Source organism: Corapipo altera, unplaced genomic scaffold (genome assembly GCF_003945725.1).
Source record: "Corapipo altera isolate COAL_440 unplaced genomic scaffold, ASM394572v1 0, whole genome shotgun sequence".
Lineage (NCBI taxonomy): Eukaryota > Metazoa > Chordata > Aves > Passeriformes > Pipridae > Corapipo > Corapipo altera.
Window position 1 is genome coordinate 3,923,062 of NW_020884872.1, and position 18,444 is coordinate 3,941,505.

The 18,444-nt window shown below is 45.0% G+C and overlaps 1 protein-coding gene across 1 annotated transcript in view; it reads right to left on the reverse strand.

Annotated features, from left to right (window-relative positions):
* Nucleotides 1-224: 224 nt before the first annotated feature.
* Nucleotides 225-18,444, reverse strand: part of RIPK4 (receptor interacting serine/threonine kinase 4) — a 23,085-nt gene continuing 4,865 nt past the window's right edge. Inside the window, exons 2-8 of the mRNA XM_027635133.1 lie at nucleotides 14,950-15,241; nucleotides 7,149-7,297; nucleotides 6,294-6,343; nucleotides 5,128-5,286; nucleotides 4,126-4,232; nucleotides 3,349-3,601; nucleotides 225-2,381 (exon numbers count right to left, since the gene is read on the reverse strand). Of these exons, the coding sequence (XP_027490934.1) occupies nucleotides 1,204-2,381; nucleotides 3,349-3,601; nucleotides 4,126-4,232; nucleotides 5,128-5,286; nucleotides 6,294-6,343; nucleotides 7,149-7,297; nucleotides 14,950-15,241 (2,188 nt within the window). The 3' untranslated portion in view covers nucleotides 225-1,203. The remainder of the gene's footprint in view (nucleotides 2,382-3,348; nucleotides 3,602-4,125; nucleotides 4,233-5,127; nucleotides 5,287-6,293; nucleotides 6,344-7,148; nucleotides 7,298-14,949; nucleotides 15,242-18,444) is intronic.

The following is an 18,444-nucleotide window of genomic DNA, read 5'->3' on the forward strand; positions in this document are numbered from 1 at the left end:
CACCATCTGCTTCCACATCACTCAAGATAGAGCTCTGAGCAACCTGGTCTAGTGGAAGGTGTCCCTGCCCATGGGCAAGGGGGTTGGAACTGGATGACCTCTAAAGGTCCCTCCCAACCTGGAGCATGCTATGATTCCATGATCATTAAACACATGACAGTTGTGTGCTGCTGCTGCTCAATGGGTTTTCAGTTGCTTTAACAACTACAAAATACAGACAGATATAGAACACAATCTTTTATTAATAACAGATCACATTTGTACTTTGAAAAGAGTGAAATTAAAAGGTGTATTAAAACATACCCACTCTAAGCAATCTATTTTCTTCAGTAGAAAAAAGCATACAACAGGTAGAAATCCTATATACACAGTATATCAGTCTGGTCATCGGCCCCTCCAAACATTGTTTTGTAAATTGGTACAACAGTGTGAGAATATACCATCCAGTTCCAGTCCAGTATGAATTTTAGCTTTTGACTTGTTTATTTAAGACAAACCACTAAGCACTTAGTTCAGCTTACTGATTTTAGAATACACACAAGGTGGTACTGCATATGAAGACACTAGTGTTAAGCTTTTACTTCTGCTTATTATTTTTGGAATCCTGCATTGCTATTAAGTCTGCCTCATAAATTTTGAGTACATGGAAATCTGTAATCAGTGTTTCCATTAAAAAAAGTACCAGAAACATGATTATCTTAAATAGCTCTTTCCTCATCTCTCGTGTTAACTTCAAGCAGATTGGTGTTTTATTTATTCTACACTGGAGGCATTCAGCCCAAAATACAGATCACTGCAGTAAACCAGAAATCTATGACATCTTTTTGTTTTGTTTTGAGGAAAATAAAAAAGCATAATGTTAGTTCTTAAATTAGTTTGGCACGTTAAAAAAAAAAAAAAAAAAGAAGGCAGGGGGAACCCACAAGTCACATCCTTCTCTCACAACATTCTCAGTAGGGGAATGTCCAGATCCAGCCAGGGCAGGGCATGTGCAGAATGAATGACACAGACCACGGCGTGGCAGCTCGGGGCCTTACATCCACGTGCAGTCTCATCACACATTCAAACTTCTGCTGGCTGCACCTCAGTCCATCACTGACACCGCTGGTGGGGTCACTGCACAGCTGCAGGAGGCCCCGAGGAGCTGAGCTCCAGCAGCCTCCTCACACCAGGTACAAAAGTATCGCGTCTGGCACCTTTGGCTTAAGTGTCACTCAACAACACAGTAAGTGAGCTATTGCTGCTCTGCTGAGCAAGGGGCAGTGGGGTGTGACACTTGGGCCTCGGCATGTCAGTGTGCGCCCCGTGCTTCAGGAGAACCTCGACTGTTTTCGCGTGCCCTCCTCGCGCAGCCAGGTGAAGAGCTGTGAACCCTTCGCTGTCAGGCACGTTGATATTTTCTGCACTGACAAGTTCTTCCACTACCTCAGAGTGCCCGTTTTCCGCAGCAAGATGTAAGGCTGTCCTGTCTAACGGGCCCCTGGCCAGAACGCTGGCCCTCTCCTCCATCAGCAGCTTTGTTGTGGCCAAGTGGCCGCTGCGCGACGCCAAGTGCAGAGCCGTGTATCCCTCTGCCGTGGCTGCCTCGATGTCTGCGCCGTGCTTCAGGAGCAGCCTGGAGGTGCTGGTGTGGCCGGTTTCAGCAGCTATGTGCAGGGCAGTCTGCAGGAGGGCGTTCTGGACGTTGACATCCGACTCCAGGTCTATGAGGAGCCGGGCGACGCGGTAGTGCCCTCGCTGGGCGGCCAAGTGCAGCGAGGTCCTTCCGTCCACGGTCTGCACGTTCACGTCCGCTCCCCGCTGCTTGGCCAGGAGCTTCACGATGGGGAGGTGGCCCTGCCAGGCAGCGTAGTGCAGTGGCACCCAGTCGTCCTTCCCCTTGATGTTCACGTTGACGCCTCTCCTCAGCAGGATCCGCACGATGTTCTCCTGGCCGTACTGACAGGCTATGTGGATGGGGGCTCTGCCTTCAAAATCGACCTCGTTTAGGGAGGCATTCTTATCAAGCAGCATTTTGGTGCTGAAATCATCCCCGTTTTGGGCAGCAAAGTGAAGGGCAGTCCACTGGTCCTCGTCTTTGGCATTAACGTTGATTTTCCTAGCCATAATCAGCTCCACGATGCTTTTAACTTTCTTCTCAATGGCTATGTGAAGAGGGGTGGATCCTTTCTTGTTGGTGAGGTTAGGGTTAGCGTTGTACAGGAGGAGCCACTTGACACATTCTTCTTGACCAGCTTCAACAGCCAAGTGCAAAAGGCTGGAGTTCCCATCTAAAACAATATCAACATCTTGAGGCTGGAGGATCTTCATCAGCTTGCTGGTATCTCCAGACAGAATTGCCTCCGTTAGCTTCCTCTTCTGTATGTCTGTAGTACCAATATCTAAATGGATGTAAGGAAGAAAATTTTTACAATGAGGGTGGTGAAACACTGGAACAACAGGTTGCCCAGAGAGGTGACAGATGCCCCATCCATGGAAACATTCAACTTGATCTAACTGAAGATGTCCCTGCTCATTGCAAGAAGGTTGTACTAGATGACCTTTAAAGGTCCATTCTAACCCAAACTGTCCTATAATTCCATGGAAAAGACACCATCACATTTCTGATACCCATCAAACCTTACCTGCCCATGGCTAACAGATGTGCTGGCTTCAGCAATGAGTCGACTGCAAACCCATCCACCCTTCTGTCCCACAGCTGTCCCAGAACAATTTCAGGTCAAACGTGGAACCCCACTAACTCTGTTTCTGGTGACATGAAGACCAGAGGATGCTGTGGTTGATCTCCCTATGTTAATCATTGTTTACTCAACTGGAAAATAGATGTCTGGGTTTTACAGCACTGGACTGAAAAGTGAGGGGGGCTTTATTACATTGTTCACAGGGGCTGCTGAGAGGGTGGCTTGAGTCTTCTCCAAAAACAAAGGTGCTCAGATTTAGGCTTGGTATAACTGAAAAAGCCACAAACTCAGCTGACCTGACTGGGCATTGGCTTTAATCCCACTTCAAGCGGGATGCTGGACTATGTGACCTCCCTTCCAAACCAACCTCTACATGACTGATTCTGCAACTGCTTTGATGGGAGTTCAGGTCACTCCTTTTCAAAGAGTAAATGAGATTTATTATTTCTCATTAGATCACATTTGGGAACCACAAAATTTTTTTTTATTTATATTTATTTTTTTCTTTTAAATAACTACCTCCAGTAAACAAATTTGTAGCGCTGACAGCAAGAGAAAGCAAGGCTAACAGTAATTTCCAGAATGTTATTCTTTACATGACTACTCTCCAACCCATTGACTCCCATGCCCCAGTCCAAACAACTACAAAGAAAAACTTGACCATTACCTGAACTCTCCCTTTCAAAGGAAAGGGAAAGGGAGCCTCTGGATGAAAAAGCTGAATCTACAGATGAAACTCCTGAAAGCCGCTTGTCACTGGAGGCAAGTTTGGACTCAGAAGAGCTGCGGCTGAGATCCTCAGGGCCTTCCATAGTCTGTGAAATCCCTGAATCCAACTGGGACAATAACTCTGAGAGACTGTAATCCTTAACTGATGGTAGAGCAGGCTCCTGTTTCTTCTGGGACAGTGCACAAATCCCCTTCAAGAGAAGCACACAAGCATTTTAGAAGGGTCAGCAAAGAAAACTGAGCAGGAGGCCCTACAGAAGAAACATAAATTTCTTAATTTGCAGGTAGCCTTTACAGACTATTTGTATTAAATGAAAACTATGAACCAGGTCGCTGAAATTTTTCCAGAAGCAGGAGGGCAGCTTCCATCAGTACTCACACAGCCAGTAAAGCCATGTGGCTCTTCTGTCTACAGCGGTTTTTAAGATCAGTCACACCCCCATCATTCCCCAGTTTTTGCTTCCTAACTGTCTTGCTCTCCTTTAACAGAGTAAGATCCACTTGCATTTGGTGCTGCACTGAGGTTTTCCTGAGCTGGTTCCATGCTCCTGCTGTCACTTTGGCATTCCAGTCCTTCACCAAGACCCACTTCTATCAGGCAAGGCAGTGTTCAAAAGCAGCAAAGAGAAGGTTGCTTGGGACATTACAGGTCACAGAGGAAACTGTTCCTCACAAAACCCATCATGTTTGAACAAGAAAGTGAAAGAGAAAATACCTCAGTCTGCTGCTCCGGGGAATTCTTGGTGTCCAGGTCCTGAGTTATCACCTCTTTTGTTTCATCTTCTGGTTTTTCACAGAGGGCCTCTGTTTGTGAAGTGATTTCTTCAAAGAAAGTAAGAGAAGGTTTTAGGGTTTTCTTACAGGAGACTTTCTGAGATACCCTGCTGCCTCTCTCTGGCAATAGAACTTAACAGCTTCGAGATACTGTGGGAGAAAGACTCCAATTCTGACTATTCCATCTAACACCTTATCAGTGGGCACAAGAGTGCAGCGAAGCAAAATGTGCACAGGGCTGCCCAAACAATTCATTTTTACATTCAAACCAGACTGGTGTTACACAGTGGCTATGCTGCAGGACTGACTGTGAAATGAGGATCAATGTACTGCTAGCAGACTTCGACATGTTTATTAAAATATGAGGTCCCTTCAGTCCCCATTCCTTGTTTGACCAGAAGGAGAGGGAAGAGGCAAATCTCTCCAATAATGCTACATCCTTCTGCACATTTGAATTCCTAGCAGGTGCTTTGGACAATTTCAAGCCTTTCACCAGAGTTGCCTTTTATTGAAGAAAAATGATAGTACAAATGGTTTTGTTACAAGAAAATAACCCAGTTTCTCAACACACAAGAGCAAATTTCAAGAGCCAGGGCCTTCAGCGCTTTGGTATGGTGAAAACCACACCAACTCCAGCTTGCCCTCTGCCCCAACACACACAATCAGAAATGAACACAATTTCTGGCTAAATGGATCGACAGGTTCAGCACCAGGCTTGTTCCTGACCAGTTTACATAACACCATCATGGTCAGACATGTCCTCAGATAATCCCTTCCTCCACAAATGAGTAAGTGGCCTGTATCATTGTCTCTGCCACACAATGTGCTCTATTTATTCTGTCACAGAGGTTCACAGTATTTACCCCAAGGATTAGCAGAGTCCTGAGCAATAACGTGACTCACAGAAGAATAAATGGGGAGCCAAGTTACGAGGAAATCTTACCTTGAAATGTTGGCCGTTCACCAGGATCATCTTGCCAACATTTTTGCATCAGTTTGATCAAGTTATTACATGAATGAGGTCTGGATTTGGAAACAGCAGGTAGCTCTGGGCGGTGGCCTTTAACTACTTTTACCATAATATGTAAAATGTTGTTTTCCTCTGTAAAGCAAAGGCAACACAAATTAAGATCTCTCAGCAAAAGGAATCATTTATCTTTTGTCTAAGAGCATTAACAGTGCTGAAATTTTGTTTTCATGCATTTTTTTCCAGAGTTCTTATCGACAGGGGGGAAAAAAGTTGGTTATCTTCTCCCACAGTACATGCTCCCCATGTATCAGTTAAAAAAAAATTGTCCATGAGCGACTGTGGTCTTTCTCCACCCCAAAAAAAAAAGACACAGAACCAGAGGAAAAAAAACTCAAACATTTCTTTGCTACCTCTCTTTTGTATTTCCATATCTGCTGTGAGAAAACTGAACCTTAAGTTTTATTTAGACCAAGTACCTGAACTGTTCATAGAGGTGAAGGAAGAACACGAATCAAGAAGTGCAGTAATGTGGCCCCTGACTGCGAATCAACCATTGGGCTAAACGGAATCTCTCACAGGGAGGAAAAATTAATAGTAGACTGGAACTTGTTCAGACATGTCTGCTATACATAGACCAGTCATAGACACAGGAAAAGTCATAAAGAATAAATAGCTGCCTGTTGAGAGGTGCATCTACTGCAGGGTGGAACAAGGTTTATTCTCACAGACAGCTTTTTTTTTTTTTTTTTTTAAAGGAACAAATCTGTACCCACAATCTACAAATAAACTACAGAACGTCTCTACAGAGAGAAAACAGTAGAGCTGCCTGCCAGGTCGGTTTTGCCAGCGTATCAGAAGTCTGAGCAGGCCACACACCAACGTGGAGCTTTGTGCAACAAACACCAGCAGGAGCAAAAAGGGGCAGACAAGGGCCCCTGCAGCAATATGGGCTCTGTTTTTATGAGCAGGACACAGGAGGACTTATATTTGTGATCAGAACTGGAGAACTTAAAAGGGTTTACCACGTAAGTGCGCAGGACTTTGGAGGTCATGCACATAATCTGGGGCTGGTGGGGCAGGAAGCGTGCTTATCAATGGGAAAATGGAAAAAAAAATTCCAAGACAAAGCCACAACTTACCTGCAAAAGGCTTCTTTTGTGTAAGAACTCCCCAAACCACAATGGAAAAGCTACCAAAAAAAAAAAAAAAAGTAAAAAGATTATTTCTAGGACATAGCAGTTTTTTAATTTTATTTTTTTAAAGAAAGCCAAAAAACCCACAGAAGTATAATTTATTTTTCTAAGTTCCTAGGTTATTTTCTTTGTCCCTCCACTTCTGCATCTAATTCAGCTGAACACACACAGCAAGATGCAGCCAAGAATCATGACTTCAAAGTCAAGCTTTTGCAGGGAGGAACCTGAGGCAGCAAACAGAGGGACTTGCTGGAGGCTGCCAAGTTCTTGGTAGCATTTACCAACTACCCCACATCAACACTGACAAAATCAGAGAGCAGCAGAGCATTACAGTGGATTTAATTTAATGCTTTTACCCTGTGAGACGACTTTAAAGAAATACATTCCATTTAGAATAAGACATATCTCTTTAATCTACAGCTCTGATTTCCTTTTCCTAATCATCTTGCCATGAAAGAACAGCCAAAGACCTAGTGATGAAATCCACTGAAGATAACTAAGAATTCTGTCACAGACTCAAGAAGTAGGTCAAGATGTACCTTTAGATGGGACATTAAAGGTGGGCAGATTGCCTCCCATGCCAGTTGCTAATAAATAACTTCAAGACCAAGGATCAGATGCAGTTTTTTTTAAAAGGCCTCTACCCTGTAAAGGCTTTGCAAAAAGCAAAGCAAATGTGACACGTGAGGCTCTAACTAGATTTAGGAGTTTCATACTCAATTAGGTTTTACAACCAGAAAAAGAGGGCTCATTTTACAGCATTACTAACAGTGCTTTTAAGTGTTTTCATAGTTAACTGACCTGTACACATCATGTTTGGTGTCAAAACACCTGTTTTTCTCTTTGATGCGCTCTGGAGGAAGGTAGGCAATTGTGCCACACAAGCCATCCATGCTGATGTCATGGGAATGGGACAAGCCATTGCACTTTGCAAGTCCAAAGTCAGAAATCTGCAGGAAAAAAAAAAAAAAGGAGGAGGGGAGAGGGGAAGAAAAGTACAGGGTACCATTAGATTTTTCAAGGTGTTTACAAAAATTTTCAGCAAAGAACTACAGATGTAACAGGATGACCCAACAAATACAGTGAGCTGCTGTTCAGAAATATTAAGCCAAGAAAACACCTCTGGAAGCATAATGCTATGGTTTTTCTTGATGGTTAAGCTAAAAGAAGCAAATAAAATAAAGGCAAGCAGTTTTTGCAAGCAGCAGCATGTCAGCCCATTACATAGCAAACACAACAAACAGTCAAGACAATTTATTGTAATTTAAACCCAGTCAAATTTAGCTAGTGCAAACTACTTTAATGTAATTATTGGTCCTACCACCCCCTTTCCCTACGTAACCTCACGTTGTGTGCTGTGCTAAAACATCCTGGGCTCTCCAGTGAGCTCTAGAGAATTGCCCTTTCAGATACCACTGTTACACTGACCATGCCAACAAGGACCAAACCAAACACCAGAGCAACCAAATGTTTAAAAAAAAAACCCAGATGAAAACACACACACACACACACACACATCCAAAACCCACACAGGGAATTCTTTCTGGCAACCAGGAGATGCAGCAAGTTGGAGCAGTGACGCAGCGAACGCAGCTGAAATGAACAAAACAAGTGACAGCAAGTTTATATAAAAAGGACACACCTCCACTTTAATTTGAAGTGTCAAACAAATATGCATTCATTTGCTCTCAAGGGCATTCCAATCGTTGAGCAAACAGATAGGCAAGGAATTGCCTTTGTCTTTGTTATTTCCCACTGGACAAAAAATGTCTATTATGTTAAGTGGAAATTTCAAGGAAAGTCAAGTCTTTTTGGACCACTCAGCCCACTGATTTTTGCCTACATGTGAGATAAGATTCCCCCTCACCCTGACTTATACATGCTTTTTATCTAATAAATACTCAGGTCTTTCAGTGACTCATTCCCCTTTTGATCTTCACGGCTTCTCCTTTGAGAAAGTTCTCCCTCAAAACAACAAGCATAATTAAAAAAAGCTTTTTTTTTTTTTTTTTTAATAGGCTGCGACTTTACACTTTCAGAAGTTTCTCTCTAAAGATACCACAAAACCAGTTGTAACATGTGTCCATTACTGGAAAGGGAGAAAACTGCTGCCAGCTTCAGCCTCCTGGAGAACAGGCAGGTTACACAGCCATGCTAGGAATCTCCCTTTGCCATAAAACAAACAAAGCAACCCACACAGCTCCAGGAAGAACCTCTCCCATGCACAAAGAGCTCAACAGAGGCATTCTCAGGAGATGGAGAAGTCCTGTCCCCTAGCACACAGGTATATCCAACCTGCTGTCCATCTGTGTCTTAAATCTGCAGTGTAATGTGGGAATGAGTGGGGGAAAAAAAATGAAAGGGAAAAAAAGGGGGAAAAAGAGAAAAAAGTGTAGTCAACTGGAGGAATAGTTGGTTGTGGGGTCACAGTCTCAGCGGGGGATTGCTGGACTCCTCAACAAGCCAAGCAGTGGAGTTCAGGAGAGCAGCAAGGAGTCAAGAAACCCGGATCTGCGATCCAGCTTAACTCTGGGAAAAGCTGAATTGACCACCCCAGGAAGCGCTGCTTGAGTTTGGGGCACTTAGTGCTCCACGGGAGAACAAAAGCACAGCCCCAAAATCCCACAAGCCCCATGGTGGTGTCAGGGTAAGGAATGAACCGAACACTGCAAGTCTGAACGGATCCGACTCGGAGAAGCGCCGCTGTCCTTTGATTAACGCGGAGCAGAGGCTTGGATACACCTCAAGAAATCCAGGCATAATTACAGCCATTCACCTTCCTCTTTGTCTAAACAATGCACAGCGTTTCCTCCTGTGTCAGTTAAGAAATAAAGATGAAATGCAGGCAGGACGGTGACACTGCTGCCTTCAGAGCCACCAGCCATGTGGGAATGTAAGGCTGGGGGCTAAGGCAGGAGCTAAGCACGTTAGATAGAAAAAGTCTCAGTCACCCTACAAACTAAGAAATTGCTTAAGTACACAGAATATCCCTCCTAGCCTAGCAAAAACTTCACCTTGTGGACCTGCCCCTACCTACTGTGAAGGACTGGGTTTTATACCAACTAACAGGAAATTCACCTGTAGAGCAGGGCTTCGATCATACCAAACCCTGCAGAAAGCACTGCAAACTGGGGAATTGTTTATCTTGCAGGCTGCGACAAAACAGTGTGATTCTGCAGGCAGCTTTTTGTGGCTTTTATTAGTTCCTTTAGGGTAAATTTTCCACAACTGCACGGTGTGTTTAGTTATGCAGTTTCTTTAAACACCAGTGGGAACTGCGCAGTGGGTGGAAGATAGAGCCACTTAACTTACCTATTTTGCCTTTAAACTGCTTGCCAGGTACCTCGTTCTGCAACACAAGGCACCCTTGCTGGTGCAGGCAGTGGAAGTGGAGCAGCCCTCCCCACTCCCTCCTCTGCATCCCCACTATCCCTGCAGCCCACCCCGGGATCTGCCCTGCGAACCTGCAGTCTCGCTCCTCGCATCGGTTATTTTTATTCCAGGTGGGTCCCACCGTGCTTCAAAAGCACCCCTGGTATCAGCAGAGCTGAGAGGAGACACGGAGGCGACAGAGGCTTCATGCAAAACCCGCGGTGAAGGGGTAGGAAGAAGAGAAAAAGGAAACCTTGGCCAGAGCCCACGCAGACAGTGGGATGGTTCATGTTCAGACAGCTCCGCTCCTTAAAGGTCTGCATGAGAACAAACACGTGAGCACCGGCTGGGGAGGGGAGCTGCACGTGTTTTCCTGCCTTCCCAGCAACACTGACTTTACTGAGAGATCCCCAGACCTGAAGATTTGGGTTTCTTTCTTTTTTTTTTTTAAGTTTAGTTTGTTTTAACTCGAGCGCACCGTGCACACTGGCCCTTCTCTGCCTCTGTCGTTTGTGGGTTTTTTTCCCATTCTGGTTTGTAGAAAAACACTCAGTTGCAAAGTTTCAGATGGTTTGGCTTTGTTAAAGTATTTTCTGTAATTTTTTTTTTTTTAAACTAGAAGATATGCTACAATGGTTACTACAGTCAGCTATTCCCAAACACTGCAGGGATCTATCTTGGAAATCAGCGCTTGGAAAGTGTTTTCCTTAACTAATGACTCTTGACAGACCATCCTGAACTGTGCCCTTAGCTCCTGATGTCCTGAATGAGCTCCTAGCTCCTGATGCTGCATGGCATTTTCCTGCAAGTAAGACTCAAGAACCCACTGCCATGGACTCAGGGACAGAGTTCAGCAAAAGGTTTTCTTCATCAAATAGGTAACAAATCCATCAGATTAATTTTTAATCGCTTGCTGGCACATCCAGTATTTGTCTCTGTCCAAAGTCTGTTGTGCACCTGGATGTTGAGAACGCCACCACATTTGTCTACAGGGTTTTCAGATGTCTGAGGGTGGGAGGGTTGCTTTGTTTGGTTGGTTTTTCTGGGGGTAGAGGAGAAAGGGCTCTTTGTTTCAGTTTTGTTCTTTAAGAAAGACAGAAATTTTTAAGAAATATGTACATGTTTGGACTACTAAAAATTATGATTAAAAATTAACTCTAGGTATAGACACAACCAGCATCTGCACTTCAAACCTATTTCATTACTTCAGTGTTTATGAACAACACTTCAGTTAGCTACTAAAAGAAGTCTTTCTGAAACAGGCTATATTTCCATCCTTTTCCAGTCTGCCCTGAAACCTTAACTCCTCAAAACCCATTTCAGGTGGGACAATTGTAATGCTTCTCTTCAGAAGCAGCACAAACCAAAGCCAAACATCCATTTCAATCCATCATAAATCTGCATTACTGTAACAGGGGTGGTTTTGTTCCCTCCCCTGTGCCACCACAATTAGATCAATTAGACAATTGATCAAGGTGCAAACCAGCTTTGTTGGTTGGGATTAAAGAGCCATACAACAACAGCCCTGCATGGAAACCTTGATCAGGAAAGGTGGGAAACAGCCAGAAGGGACACACAGAATAAAGATTCTCCTCATTTCTGATAACAGGAGAGCAATTGCAGCTGATAACAAAGTGGCTGTGCTAACTACATCAGGTATTCTAATAGAGACAACTACTCTTCACCAGCCTGGCCTCTGGGTATCACTTGGACCTACAATTAACCACCTATATTAAGAAGATTTCTGATCAAGAAATTTGCCATCTGACTAGGCTGCCTCTAAATCCATGCTCGGAAATTCTGCAGCCTCTTCTTCAGCTGAATCAAGTAAAAGTAAAGACCACTTCTACTACCCATGTTTAGCAAGACCATCAATGCACGGTACAACACAGCAGCAAACTTCATACTGGTTTAAACTGGAGAACTGGGGAGGGGATAAAAGCAACTACAGTGAGCTCACAGCAGTGCACAGCTGAGGGCAGCTCATTCTGCTTCAAGTTCTTTAAAAGCAAGATCTGGGAGATGAAAAATAACTGGTCGGGCTTGCCTCGGTGTGTGCATGAACCCACACATATACACATGTATCTGTCTGTGTGTGTGCACACATATATAGGATAAGATGAGGAGCTGCAAAAAATCAGGCTGGATAGCAAGAGAAGCAAGACCTTAAACATAAGGTTTTTGCCCTGAAGTATTAGGCTGCAAGTTGACTTCATTTTAAATACCTGAGCAAAAACCAACACTCTTGACCATGAGATACTGAAGATAAGAAACCTGGGAAGCAGCAGAGAGAGAGAGCACGACGGCATGGGCAGCTGGCAACAAGTCAGGGTATGAGATTTCTGCACGTGGTAGGGTGTTTAGTCTCCTGCAAAGGGTCCCTGGACAGAGATCACATCCCAGCAGGGATCACAGCAAACCCACAGCCCACGAGGGCAGTGCTGGAATGTGGCATTGCTTCCCCTGTGCCAGCGATTGCCACATCACAGGCAGCTCAGGGGAGACAATCCCCAATGTGCACGGAGGGCAGGAGAGAGGAAGAAGCAGCTCGTAAGACGTGGGGGAGTTAAGCAAAAAATAGGTATTGAACAGCCTGTAAATACCAGAAGACTGCATATATGCACTGGAGAAAGGGGCAGGGAGGATCTTGGTACAAATAGAAGCAAGAGGTTGATAGTAAGGAAAAGAAAAAATGCAGGTTGATCCCTGCTAACAAAGCCTGCCTGGGTATGGGATAATCCTCCCAAGGAAACCACACTGTTTAAGGCAACCAAGATGGAGCAAGACATGGTAGGGAAGGAAGGTCCCACCACCAGCTCCCAAGGGAGGATGCATGAATCCATCCTCCAAAAAACAGCAAAGCTTCACCTTGTGTTGCACATATTATACCCATGTATTTTAAACCACCAAGGAATCCCCCGACGAGCCTTTGGTAAAGTTAATATCTCTCTATCTGTATCCCTGCTCAGGCTAATCCTATCCTCTTAATTACCCTCCCAAGGACAAAATTCAGCACACACTTATGTAAGACGCAGGCTTTATGATATGGAGGCACCCACTTGATGATAAGTTCTGTAGAACTGCACTGTGTTAGTCATCAGCCTCACTCGGGGCTTTACAGTGAGTACTGTCCTCGTAAAAGAAGGAGGGTGTGTTGCCATTTAACTCGAGCATGGCACAGCAGCATTTCTTAATGTGCTCCACTGCAAGGCTGGCTGCTTCCTGGCTCAAGGGCAAACAGTTTATAAAAGTCCTCCCTATCTCCAAACTCTTCTTTTGCAGCGTGCAACATCTCTTCACTCACCTCAGGATTCTGTTAGGGACAGGTCACCTACTAAATTAATGCCAACATTTTAAAAAAACACCTCCATCAGCAGCTCCAGTAGCCTTCCAGCAAGAAAATGCACATTAAATCAAGCTGCAGGGTCTGAAATTTAATTATGAGTTTCACATCACTCAAAAAGAAGGTTTGGGGCCACACTTTTAAAGTGAAGGCGCCTCACAGAACACGTTCATCTCTTGTTTTGCATATAGGTTCCTGGGTCTGCTTTGCTGCTTGGAGGGGTTCCCAAGATGCCTGCAGATGTAAAGGACTGCTGGCTGGAAAAGGTTTGGATTAGACCATTCTTTTCTGAACTTCATGGGAAGGGTCTGAAGACCTTCATGTGTTTCATGAGTGAGTAGCAACAGTTTAGGGATGTCAGCAATGACCTCACCAGAAACTTTTTTAGTTTTTGTACATTTTGCACTTTGCCCCCTCGTATTACATCACCACTCAGATATAGGCTGTACAGCAGGCAGAATATCAGGCATTTCAACCTCCTGAAACAGTGAGAAAAATACAGCCTTCATATCTTGGCTCATGGATGAGTCAGGAATTAGGAATTTAAGAAGTTATGCAAGCAAGCATGAACTTTAAGTAAATAAATACCTAGCACAGGCCTCTCAGCACCAATGTGTGAGAACAGGCTTTCAGCAGTTCAGATCCTGATGTCCCTGTATTAATAGCATGACCACCTGTAGATGCCTCCTGCCTCAGAAAGAAAATTCTTCTAAGAAGTAAAGCACCCAGAGGCCCAGTGAAAAAAGCTGAGATTGTCACAGGTGTGATTTCATTAGAGGCTCACTCCTCTCATGGCTCCAACCCTCTCATGACATCAGGAGAGATGTCTTTATTCAATGAAAACTTCATTTTCAGAAGGGTACAGCCAGACGAAAGCCACTTGACCAGTGAGGGGGGCAGGAAAACAAGGAGCAGATGGATTATGGCACTGCTAAACACACAAACAACAAACAAAAACAAAAAAACAAGCCCTAAAAAACCCAGGAAAAAGCTGTATTTCAGTCTATTTCCTCTCCAAAAGGAAAAATGAGAAAGCAAGCACAACCTCCTTGGTCCAGCTGTCAAAACAGAACTTCCAACAGAGAAGGCTAACAAGTTTGCTGGCTTACTCTGGAAATGGATAACAAAAAGAATTTCATGCTGTTACAGCCGCAAAAAATTCCTTTAAGTGACCTCTGGCAGACACAGTCAGGACAGAGATACTTGTTCACTGTACATGCTCTGAGCAAATGAAAGGGAAAAATGAGTTGCCTCTGGGAAGGCTTCTCCAGACTCCAGCTGTAAATGAGATTTGTGTATTTAGTGGTGCATACAAAGCCAGGAAGACCCAGACAGAACAAGGCAACCACTGGGAGCTGTGCAAGTGGCAGAGATGATTTAGAGGTTCACACTGCTTTTCTGTCCTCGTTCTCATCTGCCTCATGGCCCTACTGCGAGGGAATTTATAGCAGGACCCATTACGTCTCAAAACCAGAGTTCACTGCATCCTTCTAAAATTTCAGGGGAGTTCTCACAAGTTTGCTAACTGTACTTCTATTTATGTACCAAAATGGTGCATAATCAGGTGGATTTAGTTTTGGGTTTTATTTGGGTATATTTTCACAGACTATTCTGAGTTGGAAGGGACCCACAAGGGTCATCAAGTGCCACTCTTAAGAGAATGGATCAGACAGGAATGGAACCCAAAACCTTGGTGTTATTAGCACCATGCTCTAACCAACTGAGCTAATCTCAGGATTTAAATCTGGAGATTGGCAGGGTTGGCTCAGTGGGCATTTTCTAATTCAAAAGGAATGCTGCTGGTTTTTCCCAGGCTTTTTGCACCTGGCAGGAGCCACGCGGGAATATCCAAAGGTGGGTCCCTGGCACAGACTGTCCAGTGCATACCTTGACATGGTAGTGGGCATCAAGCAGGATGTTTGCAGGCTTGAGGTCCAGGTGGAGCAGTGGAGGGGACATGCAGTGCAGGAAGTTCATCCCCACGGCTGTCTCGTGGATGATGCGGAAGCGCAGTTCCCAGGGCAGAGGTTCGGAAGCCAGGAGCTTTTCCAGAGACCCCGTTTCCATGTATTCCATGACCAAGCCAACCGGCTCTTTACAGATGCCATAAACAGGGAGGATGTAGCGAAACTTCGCCATTTCCATCTTCCTGGCTTCTTCCAGTAACTCCATGCGCTCCCTGGGTAGGAGAAGGGGAGGTGAAGGATGGAGTAAACGTTTTTCCTCCCGCCAGACGTGCACAAAACATTTCTTATAACCCACTTGACTGAACCATGCTGCACCCCAGGTGTATTTCCACGTTTACTAACTTTGTTTTTTATGCTTCTAAAGGACGAAAAACAGGCGAGGCACACACTTCCACAGTGCAAATATCCCGAGCACAAAGCCCATCTCCCCGCTTTGATGTTTATGCTGTGCTGTTAAGAACGAGGACAATACATGCAGAGCCCACATTTACCACTGCTGTAAGTCCTTGGGCTAAAGTCATTAACTTTTTGTGAGTCACAAGGCTGAGTTAATCAGGAGAGAGCACGGACAGCATTGCTCCAGCAGCCATGCACCGACCCAAGTACTGGGAGAGGAATCCCTGGGAGCCACCATGTAGGGGAGCAAGCTGCCTGCTGTAGGCAGGGAGGCACAACAAAAGCCTCCTTGTCCTCAAAATACAGATTTGACAACATTACTGTGCTCGCTCAGCTCCAGCAGATGCCAAAAACTCCCAGTGCACCATTTTAAATGATGTAACAGGCCTGGTCCTGGCAGGTGTAATGAGCACCCCGGGTTGTTTACAGGTCATTTCAGCCTGACCCTGTGGAGGGTTAAGTGTTACTCAGTCCAAGCTGCAGCCTCCCAGGTCAAGCCCCTTAATTGCTGTGCCCTTCTCCTGCACCTCACTCACTTCTGCAACAGCCCAGAGGGACCCACTGGGCATCGAACTGAAAAGAGGAAACAAGTGTCCTCTCCCCAGTCTGACTATGCCCACAAAGAGGGGCCACAAATGGTGAGTGAAAGAACCTTCAGTCTCTAAAAAACTGCTTTATTAGTGATGATGAACAATACCCAGAGCAGCTTTAGGCTGTGGGTATTGTTCACAATTGGTGACATCACTGTTGCTGTCACCCACCAATGCACAGGAGGACACAGGGAGGTCAGACAGGTCAGATTTCCTGAACAGACCCTCTCTTATTTCACAACAGCAATGTACACAAGATGTGTCTGCTATTTAATGGAGAGCGGTATCTGAAGTAACAGGAAGAAGTTTTAACACAGATGCCTGGTAAGCAGAGGGTCCTACTTCAAAAGAAAAAAAAATCACATTGCTTTGATGCTCCCCTACCCCGTGCAGGCATTTTGGGGTGACCAACTCTCCTGGGAGATATCAGGGTTTAAACATAAAGCTGAGGGAGCACATTCTCAGCAACTGCAACAGCTGATCAGAAGATGCTTGTACCCTCTGCAAGGCAAAGAGCTCTGTCGCCTGGAAAACACCTGGAGACAAATCCTGCCCCAGCCGCAGTCTGTGCCCTGTGCCAACAACAAGTGATGACAGTTACTGCTGCGGGAGCCTCTGCCACAGCACAGCTATCAGCTCCACCAAACTTCTTTTAAAAAAAAAAATAAAATTACATCCGAGCTAGAAGCACTCTTCTCTTCCAAAAAGAGAAATGCCGAGTCCAACCTTCACGCAGCAAAGTCTCCCCTTCCCACGAGTCCCCCCAGTCCTTGGATGAGTCGGGGGCAGCACACACCACTCACAGCCTGCAAGGGACCCTCAGTGCTCCCACGTGGGAGCGATTTTGGGAGCTGTCATTTGGCCCTCAGACTCCACTTTAGGACACTCCAGTTCCCCTCTGCTTTGCCTGCTGTGGGATGTAAACCCAACCAAGGTGGGAACACGGTCTGCTGCCTGCTTCTCACCTGCTGTGGCAGCCTGCAACCACCTGATTCAGGTAACATTTCACACCAGGGGCAAGTCGAGCTTAGCTAGAAGCACCAGACCTATTTCAGAGGCAAGATCAGGCTGAGAAATGGTTTAAGAAGGACGTACAGGCTGAGAGGAAAAAAAAGATAAGGGAAATCTTTTCTCTCTATTAACCATGTTGGCTCCTGCTGCTCCCTACAGCAACTTTCTTGTGAAATAATTGCCTTTGCAGACAAGTACCCAGTTTGCTCCTTGGCACGCTGGAAGGGAGTGCCCATGAATAACACAACCAACTCCTTGCCCCCAAGCCACATGCATAGCCAGCATAATTCACCAGGCCTCGGCGGGCTGAGCTCTGGAGTCAGGGATGTAAAATACCTGTCTGAGCCCTCCAAGGCAAGGCAAGAACCCAGCAACAGCTAAAGTCTAGCAAGAACCACCAGGCTCCCGGGGATGGGGTCCCCGGGCTAACAACAGCCTCAGAGAGCATCATCAAAAACACAGAGATCGGCTGCTAGAAACGGGGCATTTTCCCTACAAAAAGAGAATTTTCACTTTCAACAAAATAATAATAAAAAGCTCCCTTTCTGCTTGAACCAGACCCGGTTAACTGAGTGAATTAACTTACTAACGAACAGGCAAGTGCCCTTTATCTAATTTGCCTGCTTAAATAAAGCCCCCATACAACAGTTGCCACCTTTAGCACTTTCCCATAACCCAGAGCATTCAAAACTGAATCAGACAGCGGTCTGGCACAGCCAGGGGAGACAAGTCGGCTTTCAAATACCTTTCCAAAAGGCCCCTGTCACCTTTTGAAAACAGAAAAAGAAAGAAGACAAAAGAAATAAAGAGAGCCAAAGGAGTCATTAGCCAAGTGCTGGAGTGCACTTGCATTAATCGTATTAACACAAACAGCTCGTTAAAACAAGATCTCCTCCATCAGGCAAAGATCAAAGGTCTTTCCCTTCCCTTTTCCCTTACGAGGTGCCACTGGCAGTCGGCTGAGGTGTTCTCAGTGAGCCCATCGCCTCAATACACAAGTGCTAATGCTGCAACAAAGGATGCTGCAGGGATCCTCCAAGTTCACATTTAACAGATCAAAGGATGGGACGGGGGTGTGTGTTACACTGCTCAGTTACTCCTAGCGCTTAGAAATTATTCTGCACTATCCAAAGTGGAGGAAAAGAAAAGCTCCAGATGGGGTTTCTCAGTCAAGAGGCACAGGACTAGCCTCTGTTATAATAGTTTCTTATTTAACGCCTACACGATTAAAGAGTCAGAATTATCTTCTCTAAGAACCTTGGCTCCATTCCCCTCCCCCTCCAGTATTATATCCTACCATTATGGTAATAAAAATTTAACAAAAAAAGGGAAAAAAGAAAAGGAAGAAGGAAAAAAAAAAGGGAAAAGGAAAAAAGGAGAAAAGGAGAAAAGGAGAAAAGGAGAAAAGGAGAAAAGGA